Genomic DNA, 20802 nt, shown 5'->3' with positions numbered 1-20802 from the left:
CGATATTGATCATAGTGAATGCACTTGACAGCAAACGTTACCCTTCTAAACCAGCAAGCGTGGCTAACAAGCTACCCAATAATATGACAGCATTAAACAGAGGTTTGAATGTAAAAATAATACGCTTTAAGGAGAGAACCGTTGCACTTGTTGAGTAGATGTGTCCCGGCAGCAGCTAACGACCAGTGGCTTCGATCGGACACTAACGAGCAGAGGTGTCAGCATGCAAGACGGAATGCGCGGACTGTGTGCACGTCACGCCAGACATTACTTATCACCTCCACGTGGCTTGTCCACGCGAATCATACCGCCCGACTACACAAGTAAAGAGCGACCAAACACACACACACAGCAGTGTCCCTTTCGACGCCAATTCCCCATCTTTTACACAACTCTGCCTTTATTTCACCATTATCACACCACCTGAGTGTGTGTGACTGTGATGTGCACTATGCCTCTGTAATCCAGCAATGGAACCGAGTGAGAAACCCATCTGCTGGTCAGCAAGTTACCTGCGGGAGGCAGTACAAAAAAAGTAACAGGCTATTTGCATGCCAGTTTCTTGTTGTCCCTGCCCCCGCACCTCCGATTACCATTGGTTGGCTACGTACGGTGCGAAAGAAGTTCAACAACATTATGTGTTAGGGTCTTCTCCCAGAAACCCAATGTACTGCCAAAACAGCAGAGGCATCCTGCAAGAGGCTTGAGAATAAGTGAGGCTTTCCAGGGTACATAAATGATGGTACACTATTTGTATATTAATATCAGCATTTTGAATGTGAAGTGCAGACAGCCACCCCGCTGCGGCTATATTGGACATAGTCCAAGTCTCCCGCACGCACCGTGATCTCATAAACTAGGCTTTAGTACTTACATTAAGCTTGGCTTCCTGAGGCGGCTGTCGACATGTTTCTCACGATAGGAGCACCACCAATAAAGCGGGGCCCACCACTCCAAGAACATAAACACCAACGCTAACCGGAGTGATACTTATGCATGAGCATGGCTAGGCCCCCCGACTTTACTTCCACCCATCGTCACTTCAGTCACATAACGATGCCAGGAACAACAGGCAAATGATAGTCAACCACTTTTCTGCCTGCTAATTTATGATCTCCATCCCCGTCCCTTCTCATGCAGAAAGAAAACGATCCTACCACACGGTGTCAAAGAAGATGCTCAAGAACTTCAGCCTCTCGGTCGGCCCCAGGTGAGATGCCGGGGAAGGTTGAGCATAGCCCATTGCTGGGTCAGCTGAGACATGACCCACCATCGAGACCATCCCTGTCAACTCCGCATTTGCAGGCCCCCCGACTAGGGGCATGCGTGAATTCAACAACCCATGAGACGTGGATTTGTAGGTGCTGATCACCTAACGTGAGATACAAAGTGTGTGTGGCAATAATGGCCTTTCTAAGTTTTGAATGTACAGATAGGTGTCCGAGGTCAACTGAAGTTTTCCAGTCCGATTTTTCTCCAGCACCCACATTAGATAGTTGAGACTTGATTTTGAATATTCTCCGGGGCAGAAATGTGTTCATGCCTGTGAAATCTGGTACTGCTCTTAAGCATCCCAATACATTTAGATTCATGAAAAACCTAAAGGAAAAAAAATCTCAGCCCCCACTCTTCCATGGGAACCCTCAAGAATGCCACACCCTCAAAAATAAAAATTATCAACTGCAGCCTGAAGCCATACCCCACCGTTTCTTCAACTCACACACCTGACGTGTTTTCTCCCAACTGGGACGGGTGTCCTCACCTCACCTGACGGTTTGTGCTCTGTAGCAGCGCTTATCCTGTTCAAGGCCCTTCTCTGAGACCGGGCACTGCCCCTGGCTCTGCTCGGCTCGGCTAATTCCAAGCTGGAGAGGAGGGAGGAGAGCAAACTGCCCTGCTCGTATGTATCACTTCAATTAATATTGATTTAATACATTAATTAAGTTTCCCGAGTGCTGGTCACTGGAATGGTTCTTCTAATGTGTCTAGCCAGAGCATGTCAGAGACCACCATGTGAATATGCAAACCACACCCACACTCAAAGGGCATCTTGAGAGAAGAAGGCATCCAGAACTTATCCTGCCAGAGCGACCGCCTCGTGACAATCCGCAGTGCCGGTGGTCCTTGATTCCTGATTTAAAATATACGGGCCAACATCTGTTGTAAAGACCAATGTCCTCATAGGTTCGTCCTGCAGCCAAACTGATCGCACGAGCCTTGCTGAACCAACTTATTCCATTTGATGGACGCCAAGTGAATGCTAGCGATCCTCTGGAATGCACTTGGGCACTGACAGACCTTGCTCATTCAAAAATCAGGGCCTGCCGATGAAAACGACACAAATATCTCTTTCCTGATACTGGAACTAAAGAGTATTTCTGGCCAACGGGCCCCAAGAATCAAAGTGATGACCAGAAGTGACTAAACGGATGAGCTTGGACAATGCACAAATAACAAAAAAAACTATGTATATTGCTCCCTGGGAGTGAGTGTGTGTGTGTGTTTAGATTGCTGAAGGAGAGGATCACTTGATGGTGTTAATTTTATAAAGTGTGTGTCGACAGGTAATCACTATATGGACCTTCTTTCATGCATGCAATTGATTCCACCAACTATTGCATTGCTTGTTTGGTCTATCAGTTGTCAACCTTTCTTGCTGTACGCTTTCTCAAAGTCTGCTTTGTGCTAAATACGGGTGCAATGTCTCAATTGCTTGATGTTCTCTCAGAACGCGGTTATCAACATTTTATCAACTGATGGCCACATGCGGCTGCTATCAAATTCACTACGAAACCCACGGCCCTAATCATCATAGTGAGCAGTGTTAATTAATAATGAAATTAGTTACACCCCTTTGCCAATAAACAAAATTCCCCAATGCAACGAAAGTCATGTGGACTATTTTACGATACTTCACCATTGTGGTCAGTTGCAGATTGGTGAAGAGAAGTGTCCAGGACCACTTGGTCAGGTATTCCTCACCATGAATGTTAGCCATGGAAAGGAATAAATAGCATTACACAGTTGTATATTTGTGTTTAAACTGTAGGGTGGAGTGAAAGAGAGAACTTGGAGGTCACGTGTGAAATCTGTAACAACGGAGGGATTTATGATGAAGCTAAAAATAATGGTAAATCGTGGTGATATCATCGCCTTTGGCTGAGATGAATTCTTTACCTTGACCCTGCTGCTGACTGAAGCGTCATCAAAGGCACGATGGATTCAAATATAAACTACAGAAATTTCAAGTCACAGAACACGCTCAAGTATCACCCAGCACTCCAATCTTACGCAGAATGAGACAGCAGCAAGCAAGCCCAAGTACCCTGCACCCATTAATACCATTCATAAGTTTACCTTTTAAAAATTGTTAAATTTTGGAGGGTTGGGGAGGTTTTGGCACTTGGACAGCGTTTTTATGAAAAAAAAAGTCATTTTAGAGGCATTTCCCACAACTTGATTTAGTTTCAAAAAGCATGTTTTATAATAAATAAACATAGCGGATTACATTCTTTTGTACATTTGCTCACGATGCAAAAAGCAGCACATTCATGCAAGCGTCCGCGGCTGCTGCAAGACAAAAGTGCTTATCCAGCAGTTAAGCTCTCGACGAGGCTAATTTACAGGTCACAAGCAGTGCTGGCGCTCAAGAGTTGCACAGTTCCCGTGAAACACTGATTGGACTCACAATCACACACACATTCACACTGCTTGCATCCACTGTCAAAACACCAATCCGAGCCTCGTGACAGCCAAGCCTACTCTGCTGCGAAACGGTATTTGTTACGCATGAGCGCCCACCAAAAAAAGTTTTATGCATGGCAGAAGTTTCATTTGAAAATACACTGAAGTCTTATTTATAAGGAATCTCCACATAGGCATTACCAGTCAAACGCTATCTGGCGAAGTGGCAGTGAGAAAGGGCACTTTATTCACAATAAGATGATTGCTAAAATCAGTCGGGCCCACGACTAAAGCCACCATCCACCAGAGGTCGATAAAGTGAGTATCACTTCGTTGGAATTCCACAGTGGTCATCCTAGGGAGAACGGTCGCCCAACACAGGTTTGTTGAATTTCCACCACCGACTCAGGGCCACCAATACTTTGACTTTATGAACAATATATTAATAATTGCCACAAAATAAGTACAATAAAATAATGTGTGTAACAAGCATTTGGCTTGATGGTTAAATACAACTCTGCGGGTCATCGAAAGGTCCCTCGCAGCCACTGGGGAATCCCGCAGCCTTCGAGTTTGTTGCAATAGTCTGACCCAGTTACTGTTGTTTCCAAAGTTAAACCACTGAGCCCACAGGCTTGCATTGTTCAGAGTCAGCAAGACATGCCAGTGCTGGGCACAGAGGGCAATGTGTACTGGTCAGGCAAGCGGTCATTGTCACACTTGGCCGTGCAGCCAGTGGGTCTTGGGCTGCTCAGACGCGGACTTCACACGGCCAACGCACTGCGCTTTGTAACAACACTGCAGCACGCCACATGCGACAAGCCACATATAACGAAGAAGATGGCATGCGCCGCGCACTGTGCAATACGTGGCAAGCAGAACTCGACATGCAGTGCACAGCTTGCAAACACAGCATGAGGCATTATGTATGCAACACGCAATAAAAATGTGCAATGCACAGCGAGTAGCATCCAACATGAAACATGCAATGTGCGATACAACATGCTGCGTGTAACACACGATCACAGAACAACGTGCCCCAACCCTCACTTTACACCCAGCACCCGGCATGCAATGCACAAAGTACAACCTTCAGTGCGCAAATACGACATGCAAAGCAACGCACGACAACTCAGGCAATGCATACATTGCACGCCAACAACTTGGCGTGCAAAATGTGCATCAAAGAGTCACACAGCGGTGAACAACTCGAAACGTGTAGTGCCCAGCCAGTTGTCTCAGCGGAATGAGGTCATCTCTGCCCCACCAGGAGGGTTGTCCTGGTACAAGTGAACCCCCTGTTCCCTTCTAAACACGGCCCCCCGACAGCGGGATGATGCACGTGCCCTTCCCAACTCATCCCCCCCCCCCCCCCCCGTGCCGATTTCTTCAACCCACTGTAACCCCTTTAAACTTGTTCGGGCTCTGTTTTAATTATTTACTTTGTTCAATTGAAACTTAAATCTTGATGACGGGCCTGGGAGGGAAGCAGCAGGAGAACTGCATGCTTCGTTACAACGTGCACACGCCTTTGCACGCAATGCTCCCATCTCTTCTTGGCCACTTTCTTCTTAACCCATGAAACTAAGTTTCATCTCCTGCCCTTCGAGCTCCTTCCGCCCTTGCTGAGGTTACAGCCACCAATGGAATGACGTTTTGTGGAAGCAACTTCTCCTTCACGACGCAGAAACACCATAGAAAATAAAATTGGGACCCAGCATGTCCAACCATACACACTCTCACAGTATGGTTAGAATGTTGAGCAGGCGTTGTTAGCGAGCACCGAATATGTATAGCACGAAACACCAATTGGTTGTGGGGCCAGCATCACTCATGATGTCCGTATGCATTTCTTAGTACTTGAGATGATATTGGTACTGAATAGTTATATTTTAGATTATTGTCCGAAGGAAAACTTATACCAGTATAGATATCAGTTGCTACTTAAACGTGCAACTGGAAATTGAACCGAGGTATTGGGGATTTGAGAGCATTGCACAAATAGCATACCACAGATAAATCAACGCAGTCATGATAGCTGGAAATACATAAACATGAGAGGTTATGTAAACATGCATACACGAGACAGACCACAACCCACAGACCACACACAACAGCACATGACCCACACGTACACGCACACACAGTAAACCACTGCACAATGACCCCATCACAACAGACAGTGCGTGTCACAACGCCTGAGCCTCACATAGCGCATGCACCCCAACGCCTCTGTCGCGATGGAAAGGATCACAGCAGTCCGCCGTCCATTAGGCAACGCACGAGGACAGCATGTCGCCATCCCGCTGGGAGAGAGGCCACATCCCACGGAGCCGGCCGGCGGGCACGCGGTCGCCAGCACGCGTATTCATGCACACACACAAAACAAAGATCCCCGTGTAGCCTTAACAGACCGTTGGGGAAAGTGCTGTCGACGAGTAGCACCTATGAAGGCCGGCACGGCACACGAGGGGGTGGGTGGCCAGCACTACGCTTGGCTGCCTTTATCTCCTGAGTGGCGATGTTTAAACACACCGCACCAGGTACTCACTTGAGGATGAGTCGACCTAGGGGAGGTCCAGGACCAGTTCAGATAATCGTCACTGGTGTTGACCGTGAGCGGGAATTGAACCCGAGTCACCGGGTGTGTAGCACAGCGCGCTAACTGTTACACTACCGCTCCTCACACGCACACACGCAGTCACACTCACCCACCCGCACTGCCATGCCTGCTTGTTTCAGCGCGGCACGCTTGCCTACGCAGCTGCAAGACAGGCGTTCAGGCCACACGGTTTTACCAAATCCCTGCAGTATGCCTCGCTCATTATCAGAGCTGAGAGAGACCTTCACGACGTGCCATACTAGCCTCGATGAACATACTTCACCATTCACAAGAGGTCCTCGCTTGGGCAGATGCGTGTGACTACTGCACCAATGCCGCACTCGTGAATGCAGCTGTGCTGCAGCCTTGCAGCACGCACCCACCCCCGCCCCATTAGCGCAGCTGTGCTGGACAATTACAGGACGACAAAGTTGCACACGAAACTGCGCCACGCCATAACATGTACCCTTCACTCTCACACCAAGGTGGATCATTGGAAACGATGCGAGGAAATGAGAGCGGTGTGTTTAGTTGGGCGTGATTCGATCGATCGCAATCTCCAGCGCCAGCTGATGGGGAGGTGACAAGAGTGTGCGGATGAGCACTGCTGATGGATGCGCTGCGTGTCATTCGGAGCAAGGCCGTGTCGTGTAGTTGCAGCTAAAGGAGACGATAAAACTTTGTGCGGCTGTCAGACCTTTCTGTCTCTCATTAATTTAGAGTTTTCAAAACAATGCTCAACTATCACAGGGACCAAATATAACTCGCTGCAGTCACCTTTCACCATAAGTTGTTCTCGTTTGTGGAAAAACCGAGATGACAGTTCCATCCAGTTTAACCATTCCCATTGGGTCCCATAAGACTTGATGTTCGTTGTTCTGTGATTAAACCCAAGAGATTTAACAATCAAAAAGATTCATAACATTAACAACATATGCATCAAATTTCACGTGTGAGAATCAATAAAATGTTTTATTTGTGCATGTTGAAATTGGTTCTTGTGACCCCTGCAGCCACTAAAGGAGCTACCATTCATCATTAAGTAAAAAAAATCTCGCATCGAATTGAACCCATGAATAGGAGCAATTCATTCAACCTCTGCGGGAGTGGATCGTTACACCTCTATTAAAGCATGAGTAGCCTTTGTGGCCCTGGAAGCCGCATTCATTAACAATGACAATCCTACGGAACTGATTTCCCACATAACCCATGTTGTGGAAAAATTCCACGACTGATTTTATTAACCATAACAATAAAAAGTCACCATCACATTTATAGTGTACCTGGCAAACTTTTGGCAAAAATAGGATAATGTAAGCTACACAATCCATCAATGCACATGAAACAGTGCCACAATTTGCATGGTAAAAATGTACAACTAAATTGGCATGAAGCTTTAAATTTAGCGAATTTGAATCGACTCATTTAGTGAGCGATGACACAAGATCTGGGACATCAATATATCAACCACAGACCTGAGTCACAACCCCCTGAAAACCTCGATTTTGCCGACTAAGAAGGCAAGTATGCAGAATACTTAGCTTCTAAATAGAGAAAGCTTAGTGATTGGATCTGATACTCCTATATTCTGAAGTTATCCAATCCAGTGCTCCACTCACTACTGCCTCCCTGGGATGGCTATGGTCGCACCGTGTGGCTCTACTTATCACGATGATGCCCCTGCCGTGTTGCCTCCACCGTGAAAAGTTTAAAAAATACGAACTTTTAAAATAAAAACACAAGTGGCAGGGGACAGGATAAGGGAAGGCCTTGTAAGGTCAGTAGCATAGGGGTAGGTGTTTGTTGTGTCCATAGCGAGTTTATCTGCAATGGCCCCCCTAGGGTGAGTAAGCGGGGGGGGGGGGGGGTCTTGCTATGCACCAAAGGCCAGCATGGGGGAGGGATAATTGAGAAGCTCCATCAGTGAGTTTCCATTTCACGGGCGAGTAGACAAGAGGGTGGACCTGAGCTTAACCTGACCCTGTTGCAGGCGCAAGGGGGCTGCAGAAAGACACACACTAGCACGCCGGCACTGACGCAACTCAAGTATATATGCGCACGCAGGTGGACGCACAAAGATACAAAAGCGTGCACCCAGACGTAAATTAAAGAACGCGAATGCATGCTCATGAGTACGAACAAAAACCCCATTGTTCATTATTTCACCAGATAAGGGCCCCAGGTGTGGTGGCGCATTGTTGTAAAAACGGCACCATGGAGACATGAACTGGTGGATTATATAGTTTTGTGAAACTTCCAAAGCTGCGAGGTGACGACGAGATGGCAGATGAGTGAATGGGTTCCAAAGTATGCGTGGGTATTTAATCAGGTATTGTAATTTCCTCTCATATGCAAAACAAGATAAAACAGTTAAACTGGCCAAATATCCAAATGCAAGGCAGTCATAAAAAAAGTCTTCATACTCCGCAAAGCTATCCTGGATAAATAGATGGCAGTCATTAAACTACTATTATTTGAGATGATCACTTTTCTATGATAAAAGCCCCACGTTCCGTTTGTCCATCAACTAAATTATGAGAGCCTTTAAGAAGGCCCGAATCAAAAGGTTATAGAAAAAAAGTTTCATTCCCAACGCCAAAAAAAAGAAATGTATTTTGTTGGAAAATATGCCGACATACAATAGAGTCAGTAATATCTGCTCACATTGGGGGGGGGGGGAGGGGAGAAGAGGACATCAGTGGGGGCAATGAGCGAGGCGCGAGAAGCCCTCCGCAGGAGCTAGAATAAGTAGGCCGCCGAAATTCTCGTTAAGAAAAAATAGGGACATTAAAAGTTACATAAAAAAATATTACACTTTTTGCCGTTACAATTCAGCTGTGGATTGTCTCGTTAATTATGTCACAGGGTCTTAAATATCCCCTTTCGAGGAGCCAGTTCACTTTGGTAATTCCCAGCAAGAAATTAACCAGCAGCAACTTTGAATACAAAAAAAAAACTCAGTGGCAAGTGAGTTGACCACTGGGCTACTCTTCAGTGTTGGAGGTGCAGATAAGAAAATTCCAAGAAATTAGGAAAAAGGGAAGGTAGTTTGGAGGGAAGGAGGACCCCATGGTGTGGCTGTGGGCAGAGGAAAAGAATCATACCAGCCACAGTAAAGGTTCAAAGCCCGGAAGAAGGCCTGTGACAAAACATGATCCATCCCACTGGCATGGTGCCACATTGCCGAGCTGGAAAATTCGTGGCACCGCAAGGAATGGAGAACACGCACACACACGTGGCACATTAAAGAGCACAACATTTTCGTGGCATGGCATGGCACAGGGTTCATGCACGAGACACGGTATGAGACACGATTTGCCACTGTGTGCCAATGTTCAACATGTTATAATATATGGAAACCATTGCTTTTTTCAAAATAAATATTTTATTGGAAAACATTTCCAAAATAACTTATACAAATGGTGCGAGAAAAGTGCAAAAGGGCCTAATAAGCGTCAGTGGTTTTCTCAAAACATTGAATGCTGCCTCCTCCTTTAAAGTACGCAAGCAACTCACAGATAAAAGGACTCTTCATTAAACACACAGAACATGCAAGAGCAACCCAGCCTATGCTATATTACAGATACAAGCGGATATAATTGCAGGTTTCAAATAAAGCACACTTGTGTGGCCAAGATTATGAGCGTGCAGCTCTGCAGAGCGGTCACCCAGCCATGACCGGAACACTGAGACCATTGATAGGAACATCACGTACACGCGCACACACTCGCATGCTCACACAAACTTGCGCATGTTACTACAAACCTGTCACATACACGTATGCACGTATGCATGCACATACTGCATTAACATGTACATGAGTAAGTATACTTTTGATTGTGTGCCAGCACACTGGCAACCCTTACTTGTGTGCACACACATGGACTTACATGCACAAAGACGAAAATCCCTCGTATAGCCTTTAACATGCTGTTAGGGAAAGTGCTGTTAGCGAGCACCTATGCAGGCCAGCATGGCACACGAAGGTGTAGGTGGCCATCAACAATTTCTGGCCGCCTTTGTCTCCCCAGTGCTGAGGACACCCCACCAGATATGTATTTAAGGCTGAGTCGACCTAGCAGAGGCCCAAAACTAGTTCAAATATTCGCCACTGTTATTGGTTTGAGCGGGCGATCCAACTCAGGTCGCTGAGTTCATAGTGCAATGCACTACCACAGCGCTACTGTTGCCAATCATACATACACACATACATGCACTAACTCATGTACATATTAAATATAAGAGAATCAACACGGACATTATAAGATACACAAATATCTATGGACATAAGCATAGGCCAACCCACAGACATATGTACACAGAGACATGCAAATGTACTGACATTTGCAAAATAGAACAAAGCATAGTAAAATTAAGCAAGGTATAATTTGATAAATTACAGAGAAATGGTAGATACACGGAAAACCCACACATACACAAAGACAAGCACAGACGTTGAGTCAAATACGGTGAGAATATATTTCCTACGCACAGACTTTTGCGGCTGCATCCCTGCCTATCTGATTTCAGCATGTCTTGGTGTAACTCTGTAACCTGTAACTGTACCACATTTAAATGAGCAAGGCCCTTAGGCTATGGTTCCAGTGGGGACACAAAATGGCTGTCAGAAAAGTGCATGGTATACATACACACGTGTGTGTGCATGTGTACACACACTCAACTGGTTCAGTAGCATGTGCAGCAAAACTGTTCAATCTCAGACCGCGTAACATAACCGTACGCACCCACTAGATCTGTCCGACTGCCTCTCGCACGCAAACTCCCGCGAGCGTTGCCCTTGATTTGGCTTTTAGCTCTTCGAAGGGAGATCTGGGCGCCTTTACGTATTAAAGCGTAGGAGCGTGTGTGACATGAGCCACGGGTGTCCTAAAATGGAGTGGCTGGCGCAAGGCCAACAAGTCGTGTCAGTACCTGCACTAAACCTCGAAGCCGGCCAACCTCGTGGCACCCGGCCAGCTGGCATCACCTTGCCTGCGCTCGGGGGCAATCGCGCAGATGAGGGATGGGGCGCACACTAGGCGCCGGGTTATGTCAGGTGCTCGGATCTCGGTTGTGGTGGAGGCTGTGAGGCAGTGGGGGAGACGGCGGTAGTGGTGGTGGCCGAGTCAGCTCGGCAAGGAGTAGGTGCGGTGACACGCAATCTGTTTTCGTTTGATTTATTTATTCAATGTGGTTTTCATGAAGAGAAAACCAGCAGCAGTGTTTTATTTTATTCAAGTGAATCGCCAGTGTTATCGGCGTTTGGGATGAGTGCAACAGAACTAATGCCAGATGAAAGACACGGGAAAAAAGATGGGCTTCCTCACGCACATGCTCGACCATGCGTGCGTGGTGCAGTTGTTATACAATCCCTTCAGATCCAAATTCAATTCCTGGCCATGTGGCAAACAGAGATATGCCATCTCAAGGCATTACCCAGGTAAAATGTTTTTTATGAAAGAAAAAAAAATGCGAGCCAGAACCAGGCACGGCTGAACTTGGGTCAACTCAGCAATAACAGGGGCATGTGCTGCAGCAGTGGTGTGGTCAACATCAGCACAGGGCAGACAAAGGTGACTGGGTATTGTGGTCACCACTTCACTTGCTATGTCAGTCAAAAAGTTACTCACTAACAGACACTGCTTCAACAAAACACGTCAGGTTCAATGGGACACATTTTGTGAGAGAGAAAAAGTGTGTGTCAACTCAGCCTTAAAAGAGTACCTAAGGCGAAGTGTAAACATCGCCACTATGCAGACAAAGGAGGACGGACTCGGTGCTGGCCACCCATCCCCTCGTGTGCCATGCTGGCCTCCGTAGGTGCTCGCTAACAGCACCTACCCCAAACAGTCTGATCAGGCTATACGGGGGTCTTTGTCTTTGCATGTCAGTAGAAATTTCTGTTTAGCATTTTAAAAGCCAAAGGGCGAAAAACTATTGAAGGGAGATGAGCATTTTACTAGTATTCCATATATACATAGTGTACGTGTGCGTGCCAACATTTATAAAGTGAGACTTTTTTTTGCAGCTTCTAAGATGAAGACTAAAAATGTTACACAGAGGCAATTCATCAAAAGGCACAGCCACGTCATGTCAGTTGGGTGCCCCTCGTTGAAATTAACCAGAGGTGTCCTGTGCAAACTAAGAGAGCAAACGAGGGTTCACCTTAACGTGGTGGAACTCTGTAAAGCTTCCCCCACAGACCCATGGTGAACTCAGAGCCAGCAGAGGCTCAACGTCTAAAAGCCACAGGAATCAATAAAGCTCATAAAATGTCATAATTATATAATTATATTATGGAAACAGGTCGAAAAAAGTGTACTTTTCCACGCAATAATTTTTTTTGTTTGCCAAAAAGAATTGTTTTGGCAGCTCAATGTAGCGTGCCGGGCGTATGAGAGTGTAAACTCACGCGTGAGCGTGTAATTGTGGAGTGGGTAATTTGACGAGTGTGTGTTTGTCACTTATTCTCACACTCAGACACTGCGTCACGCCGCGTCGCCCAGCACTCGACAGAGGAGAGGGAGAGAAGTGTTTGGCTGCCGTCTGTGTTTTTGTCGTTCCCACCATCACCCCCCCCCCCTTCCTCGGCATGAGATAACACAGATAACATCCTGAATGTCGAGTCGCCTCCCGACAAACCACCCCACGCTTCCCCAAAATTTCACGTGCACACTATAGTGCCCCCAGGCCCCCCAATGGCTCCCGTAGTTTCAGCAGCTTCGGAAATTAGACTCAAGCAACCCCCGTTTCGTTACAAATTCAACTCGTGCGATGCTCATCCTCTTACTCGCTATTCCTGTTATCTAAACCACAAATTGGTCGAGATATCTTCCGCCAGGTATCTGCTTTTGCGTCGACAAGAGAAGTGACCCAGAGAAGCTGATGTAAATTCATCCTCGTCTTGAGGGAGCAAGATTATGTGTGTAATGTCGAAAAAGAAACATTCATGAGGTCTGGCGATTAAAATGGCCGAGTTCTGTCCTGGGATTGGCGAGGGTAGTGGTGACACCTGTGGGAACAGAATTTTTACAAGCGTGCAAGTGCTAGAAAATTTACTTTTTCTGCAATTGTATCGTGTGTCCATTTCATTGTGTTCATTATGCACTGACAATTGCCTTTTGACAGATTGGAAAAAGATCGGCATGCCAAGCTTCATTTAACTCTCATTCTCATTTTATTGAATAGAAAATTTCCATGTTCTGGAAATAATCATTTGACTGAACTCCTATCTCATTTCTTCCATCTCCCCTTTAACAGCCAAGCCAAGGATGTACTCAAAGCTTATTCACATGTTCATAAGGTCATGTCTGTAACGCTCTTTGTTTCGTGTCTGCCATTGCTCCTCCACAGAATTTGTAACTGTTTAAAGAATATGGCCTTAGTATTTGACAATGCTTGTGAAATTTTTAAGCTTTAAGATGGACTGTATGTCTTCATTAAAAAATATTCAACAACCCTAATTTAAACCACTAATTCCACCCACTACAATCATTCATGATTTTTATTCTTTACTTTTTGACCATCCTTCAATGACTACCATTCTTAACATCCAAGGCTATCACGACCAATATTATCCATAAGAGGTTTTTTTGAGTAGTGGTGGGTTTAACGTCAAATTTATATTTACACGATCTAACCCTAAAAGCCTCGTCATTTATCCAATCTTGTGAGACTTTTTTTAACGAAGCGTATCAGTATGTTTGTCAGCAAATCTCGTTTCATCAACACAATTATTTAAACACGGCAAAATGTCTCTTCTTCACGATGGTGTGCGGGGGTGCTAATAATGGTGGACCGTATTATCCGCCCATTTTACTGCTTGTATGTTCGAAGAAGTGTGGAGAAATGCGGATAATGGGATGCATTTGCTGCTACTTTAATTCCACCTCTTATCTGCGATTGAGTGCAGATATTAGAATAAAATGATAAACTTCTGGGAAACCACTTCCCAGTCAATTCTGGTTAGGTGACATCTAAAAGATAAGTGCGAGCAATAGGATGAATGCCACCATTTCTGAGTTACTCCTTTGTTCTGCAATGAAGCAGAGATAATTTCATTCATGATGCACTTCCAAGAGACGACTTCTCGGTCAATTTGGATGAGTTCAAATTCCATGGATAAATGTAGAAAAAAATTCACTTTTGGACCTACATTCTAGTCACACGACCATTCAGATATACCCTGACTGCTTTGGGGCCACTAACAAATGGTGCAGTCTCGCGCCTCCAGAACCCTCCCTCCTCCCCACTCCTGCCCCCCCCCCCCCCCCCCCCCCCGAGAGAAGTGGTAAGAATACAAGGGTGGCAGTGACTAATGTGAAATACGAGTTTTTACAAATGTTAGTGCTGGAAAAAAACATTTTTCCCACTGTTTCATAGCCAGCCAATTCCGTATTAGAACATTCAAAGAGCTCTTACCTAGAAGGGAAGATATTTGCGTTCAAGCCTGTGCCACCTTCCCAATCAAACAACCAATTCGGTCCACCGAACCTCTGACCCACCAACAGGTGAAGAAAGGCTAGTGGCTGTCATACACCTTGGTTGTTGACGAATGTCCAGACTTCAGAAGCAAGTACTGTATGCCCGAACATTACATTCAAGAATGTGAATCGTCTTTGAATATCTACACACTTAAGTAATACAAGTCAACCCTCTTTCAGACGGCGCCTCCCTGAGACAGGGAATCGCAGCAGCAAGGAAGTGGCCACGAATCACCAACCAGCAACGAGAAGGTCTGGGAACCATGAACCTTCCTCAGCCAAGACCTGGGGTATTATGGGAAATGGAGAGTGAATAGGCCTGGAGGATGGAGCCAACTGGCATTTTGCAACATGAAAGTACCAAATTGTATTCTGACAGAAACTCGAAGAGACTCGCACAACAAACAGCTCCAGCTGCCCTTGAGGGAGCTTCAATGAGAATATTTTCCAAATACGGGACGGCACTAATTCCTTGCTCCCTCAACGATACTTCCAATGAATGAAATTGCCGACTTCCCACACAAAACTTCCAAAACTTTCTTTGGGGTGGCACCATTGGAATCTGGCGGTAGGCATCCTCCTAATTTTAAAACACATCAAGGGATCTTTAATGCCCACTGTGAAGCAGAATGCATGTATTATATGGTTAAATACACCCCACAGTAATAATCTGAGCGACCTGCCGGATACTAATTTAGAACCTCTGCAACAAGCAGCGAACCTGCTTCCACTGCACTCTGAAGCCCTTTTCTTTTGATCTACCACACTGGTTGTCAGGCCCCTTACAGGAAGGTGAATATTCTTCCTCCCTGGCTGGTGAAAACGGTGCCCTTCCCAGCCGCCAGCTGTTCCTTCTTTGCTGCATCAAATTTCTTAAGTTTATTCTGGAGGTCACCAGAAAACAGTCATAACCATGTATGGCTTTAGGGCTACAGAGGAGATGGGAGGCTGCACCAATGGCGATTGAGCTTGTACACACAAAATACACTCACACTGGTCAGAGGGCGATGATATGTGCACAATGTTGAGACTAGAGTTTATGTTTAAAGCTGAATTAGGTCTGCAAGGGTTAAAGAAAGTGCGTACTTAAAAAAAACATAATCCTTGATACAATAATTATTTATTCGAATTATATTATTAATTATCAAAGGTGGCAGTGACACAGGAGAAAAATGCAACATCGACCAGACTGCTTATAACTTTACATGCCGAAACCCGGTAACACATTTGATGTAATTTATGAATAAAAAAAGCACAAATAATTATTCATCATAGCCCCATTACACTGCTTATCAGGTTGCGAGGCTGCTAATATGGGTTTCTCATGCCATATGATCCATATGGCAGTACCCCGGGTACCAAATAATACAAAATGGCCGAGGCAATTAAATACTTTATTTCTGGGACACTATTTTTTCCAGGGGTGTACTTCACTCCGCGACTGGGGTACCAATCAATCCGAAATCAGTGCTACTCCGAGATGTCGAAACGCAGCGAGGACGATTGCGCTGAAACCCTGAACGCTCGCGGTACGCACCGTAGTGGTGCATCGTGTCCAGCTCGTCGAGATGAGTCGATTGCCGCAACGCCGACCATCAACAGACTAAAAATGACTCCATCACGGACATTATGCGAGAGCCGGGGGGTATTATGGTATCCCGGGGTACCGCCATAAGGTTAATATGTTCAATATCCTGTGTATCTCATGAGTGCTGAAGTTTGTTCAAGAATGCATGGAAGTGCATGAACATTGTTAGCAAAATGTAAGTCTTTGTGAATTTAAGAGCCTTGGCATATCAAGTGGGCTGTGCACTGGGTTTAGAGCTGCTGCTCTGCATTGGCCTTATTTTGCTGCTGGCCTTCAAAGTTTGCCTACATTTTTCTTTTTTAAGAATATGTGGAACTGATTAGACTCACAACTGAATACAATTAATGTTTCATTCCAACGATTTTAGTGCTGAATATACTTGTGTAAAATGTTGAACTCTTTAGATGTTACTTGTGCTTTTAAATATGTACTTTCAACAAATATGCTGGCCTGCAACAACAGAAAAAGGGCTGTCAGGAACAATTTAAGAATAGAGAACCTCAGTTATGCTACTCTTGCCTTGCTAGCTAAAAGGCATTTTTTGGCTTAAGAATAATGAATGGCTTAATCCATAATGAAAAGATTACATGGACTGTGCTGCGTTGCAATTCTGCTCGTGGATTACTGAGATGGCTATTCTTGTTGGAATTTACTGCATCTGCTGCCACTTTATTTTTGGCTGTCACAGCCTTGACAGGTTTTAAAATGATAAGAAACATCTCAAGATATTTTTTTTCTAAAGTGTTTACAAATGTATATTCGTCCTGGGTTTAATTTATTCCCCCACCCCGCCCCCCCCCCCTCCAAACTGAGTATTGTATGCCGATAATGAGCATTGGATCATATAGCATAAATAAACAGGTAAGGCGGTTTAATGGTAAAAGTGAAATAATATTTAACCCAACGTCCAATGGGCCAACTGCATACATATATCCCAGTGGGATATTTAAATAAGGTAAACTCTGAAATAGCTTAGATTTCATGAATACATTATTCTCATGGGACAGTCAACTCTAGTCAACTTGAGTTGGCCTGATTTCTCCCAGAACTCCACTTGAAGGACAACTCAAACTGATGAAAATATTCATGAAAATGTACCTTTTGGGACAGCATCGCTGATGAGATGGCAACTCGAGCTCAAACGCAGGTAACGCGGCTCATGGAAACGCACCACAAGTCAGACATTTCTCCCGCCGTTGTTTTTCCTTATCTACTAGAGACCGTGCCTGACCTTGGGATGCTCCGAGTGATACCAATTGGTCCTACACCTGGGGTATTTCAATCTTCAGGCTTGCGGAGCGGTGATGCGAAGCAATGGTTCACATACTGCACCACGAACCTGGCAAACAGGATTCGATTCCCTGCCATGGCTGACATCAGTGGCATTTGATATCTGAATTAGTCCTGAATTAGTCCTCGGCTCCTCCGTTGCCCAACCTGCACTGACCAGCATGGTGCTTGTCAGCATGATGTGGGTCAGCATGGTGCTGGTCTGCATAGTGCTGGTCAGTGTGGTGCTGGTCAGTACATTTTGGAAAAACTCTCCTTAAGCTGAAATCGTCACCTTTTGGATATGTGGTCCCAATTTGCTTGTAAAGTATATGGGACACGTGCATTTAGATGCGGTTGAAGTGTGCCCGTGTGTGCCCGCACATGGCCGGGTGAGCTCTCCACCCATGTCCGTATCACCCACCGGCCCAGCGATGCGCACATCATGCAGCCGCCCCCACTCATCCTCCAGACTGTCGACCAGCATGGAGTCATCCTCCTCGCCCGGCCACGATGCTGTGAGCTCCAGCATCACCTCCTCGCCCGCCGAGCCCAGCCCCACCGCTGGAAAGAGGCCCCCCTCTGGAACTGGCACCGACAGGGAGCCCAGCTGAAAGGCAGCGCAGGGAGTCCAGGGGTAGATAAGCATACATTATTAATCAGCTTGCTTTGCACCTCGTTACAAGAACATCCATATGTCATCAGAGGGAGCTCCGCTGAGAGCGGAGGCACGCATTGTCTCATTTTACACCTCAATATATGCCCAGTTACATGCCTCACTGCACATCACTGCGCAGAGATAAAACCCGAGCTGCTAGGATCGCAGCTTCGTGATCTAATCACAATGCCACTGCTCCCCGTGCCACATGCATACCCATAAGGTGATTACATGAACCTATTTAAATCCAGGTCTCCCTTTAAAAAGAGACAACTGGTCTCAATGGGCTTACAAAGCTATAAAGGTCGACTGCTACTACTATCCCCGTATCAAATGGTGACTCACACGTAAGCAGGTCTTGTTACAGAAGCCCACGCAAGCATTTTGCACACACTTGATAAGCATTGTAATTACAAAGAGCAGAGGTTCACGTAAAAAAAAAACCTCTATAATAACTTAATCTTCATGGTCTACCAAAAGTTATATGTACTGTAGTATTTAAGTGTTTTGGAATAGTCGAGTTCAGTGGCTTTTGAATGTACAATAAATATTCTTTGAACATAAGAGGGAAAGGGATGACTTCACAAAGCCTTTCAACATTTAAAATTAAAGGGAGGCAGAATGATCTAATTTTAATTGAGGTGGAGGAGGTGGGAACTCGCTGCGAAATAAGAGCTGTTGCGGTGACGTTGTGAGGAAAAATGAGCACGGGCTAAACACAAAAGGGATAAATACACATGTAATATTTGTTTCCAAAAAAAATGCGTTTAGAATTCCAGCAAGCCTCAGTTACAAATTTGATCAAGTTTAAACGAATGGCGTATTTCATTCCTTTGATAATAACGACTTGTTTTGATTTCATCCAAGTGCGGCATTCCCGAGGATGGGTGGCTTTGATGACCCAGAGGATGTGTGCCTACACACAATCCAGGGTCGTGCCCCCACTGGAAGCCCTTGAGAGGGTTTAATGTTTCAGGCGGAGTCCGCTCCATTCGCATTGTTCCCGTCCGTTATTACTGTGATGTAGGGGCACCACGGTAGCGAGATGTTAACTACCTCACCTGGTATGCATGGTGGTCGTGGATTCGATCCCGACCCCGATGCCTATATGTTTGGAGTTTGCAGGTTCTCCCCGTGGTCACATGGATTTTTCTCCGGGTCCTTTGGTTTTTCCCTCTCCATTTAGAAACGTACATTTATAGTATTTGGCAGTCACGAAAGCTTTAAATCGAGTATTTGGCTGCTATAAATTTCCACGTGATAAGCCACTTTTTGTCGCGCTATCATTTGTGACCAGGTCACTTCTGAAAAATAAGCTAATAACTCAGTGGGCTTAATCTGGTAAAATAAAAAGTTTAAGTTTTTCTGTTTAGTATAATCGAGCACATGTGGCAGAGGAATCTTATCAGACTACAACTTCATGTAACTTTTTGGAGGGCACCCCCTTACTCGTGATTTAACGGTACAGCATAAACATTACATCCATTGCCATTATTTTCGCCTTGGTATGGTTACATTTTTTTTACACAAAGTGAAATCATCTTTCAAGTAAAGGTGAAAATGTCTCCATGCTCAGATATGCACCGGAGGAGGCAGTACATATCACCACTGGTGGACCTGAGCCCCGAGTGAGTGGTGGACATGTATCTGATGTGATATGGCCCCTTCACAAATTAACATGAATACTGCCGAGTTAAATGTTTAAATTAAAATGTCTTGAAATTGCACGACAAATAGTTGTCCTACCTTGACATGCTACCTCTTTAAGTCCACTTTATGTGCTTGTATTACAATAACAATTTTATACTCTCCCCAAATTAATTTATTTTCATTTGTACATGTTGGACTTCTTTCGTACGTAGCCAACAGTGCTAACCAGAGGTGTGGGGGAAGGACAACAAAACTAAACCCAAAAATCAGTTCTAATGAAATTCGTTTTCAATCTAAATTATTTAAAAGTACATAGCTCGGGTGGCTTCCTAATATAAAAAGGGGCGTTCGAGACGGCCACAGAAGCGCATCTGAAAGTGTGCGACGCAGTGACATCTTTGTTCGATTGTTCGAATGCATTTTCCTCAAAAGCTACATGGCAAAAGAAAAATTTGCAATGCTCTCTCACCTAGTCATAAGTTAAGGCTATACACACAAATTGTGCACTTTCAGTGATTCACAGCTGGTTTGTACCAAAAATATTTTAACAGCTGCTTAACATGTACAACATCTCTCACTTGTTTGCAGTCCCAGCAGTAAAATCCTGGAAGCAAGTTGCTTGCACCTCAGTGGATGTGTTCCATGCAATAAAGTATTGGAATGAATGAACAATGAGTAGATGGATGTATGTATAAACAGGGAGGTGCAGTAAATTCCCATCGTGTTTATTATATTACAGTGTCAAAATATAACCCACTGGTAGATATGCAGCATCAGGGATACATTAAATGTCATACCACACTGGTTAATGTGTACAACAGCACAAAATTGTATTGCAACTGTTCCAGGATTTACACTGACACAGTTA

The 20802-nt window shown here is 45.1% G+C and overlaps 1 protein-coding gene across 3 annotated transcripts in view; it reads right to left on the bottom strand.

Annotated features, from left to right (window-relative positions):
- SPRYD3 (SPRY domain containing 3) overlaps positions 1 to 20802 on the bottom strand; it is a 135421-nt gene that overhangs the window by 81118 nt on the left and 33501 nt on the right. For all 3 annotated transcript variants that reach the window (XM_061557657.1, XM_061557655.1, XM_061557656.1), the window contains one exon: positions 18051 to 18236. In XM_061557657.1, coding sequence (XP_061413641.1) covers positions 18051 to 18236 — 186 coding nt within the window. The remainder of the gene's footprint in view (positions 1 to 18050; positions 18237 to 20802) is intronic.

This window comes from Lethenteron reissneri, chromosome 23, assembly GCF_015708825.2.
Source record: "Lethenteron reissneri isolate LAM-NWPU_2019-01 chromosome 23, ASM1570882v1, whole genome shotgun sequence".
In the NCBI taxonomy this organism is placed as follows: domain Eukaryota; kingdom Metazoa; phylum Chordata; class Hyperoartia; order Petromyzontiformes; family Petromyzontidae; genus Lethenteron; species Lethenteron reissneri.
This window is presented reverse-complemented; position numbering and strand designations above follow the sequence as displayed.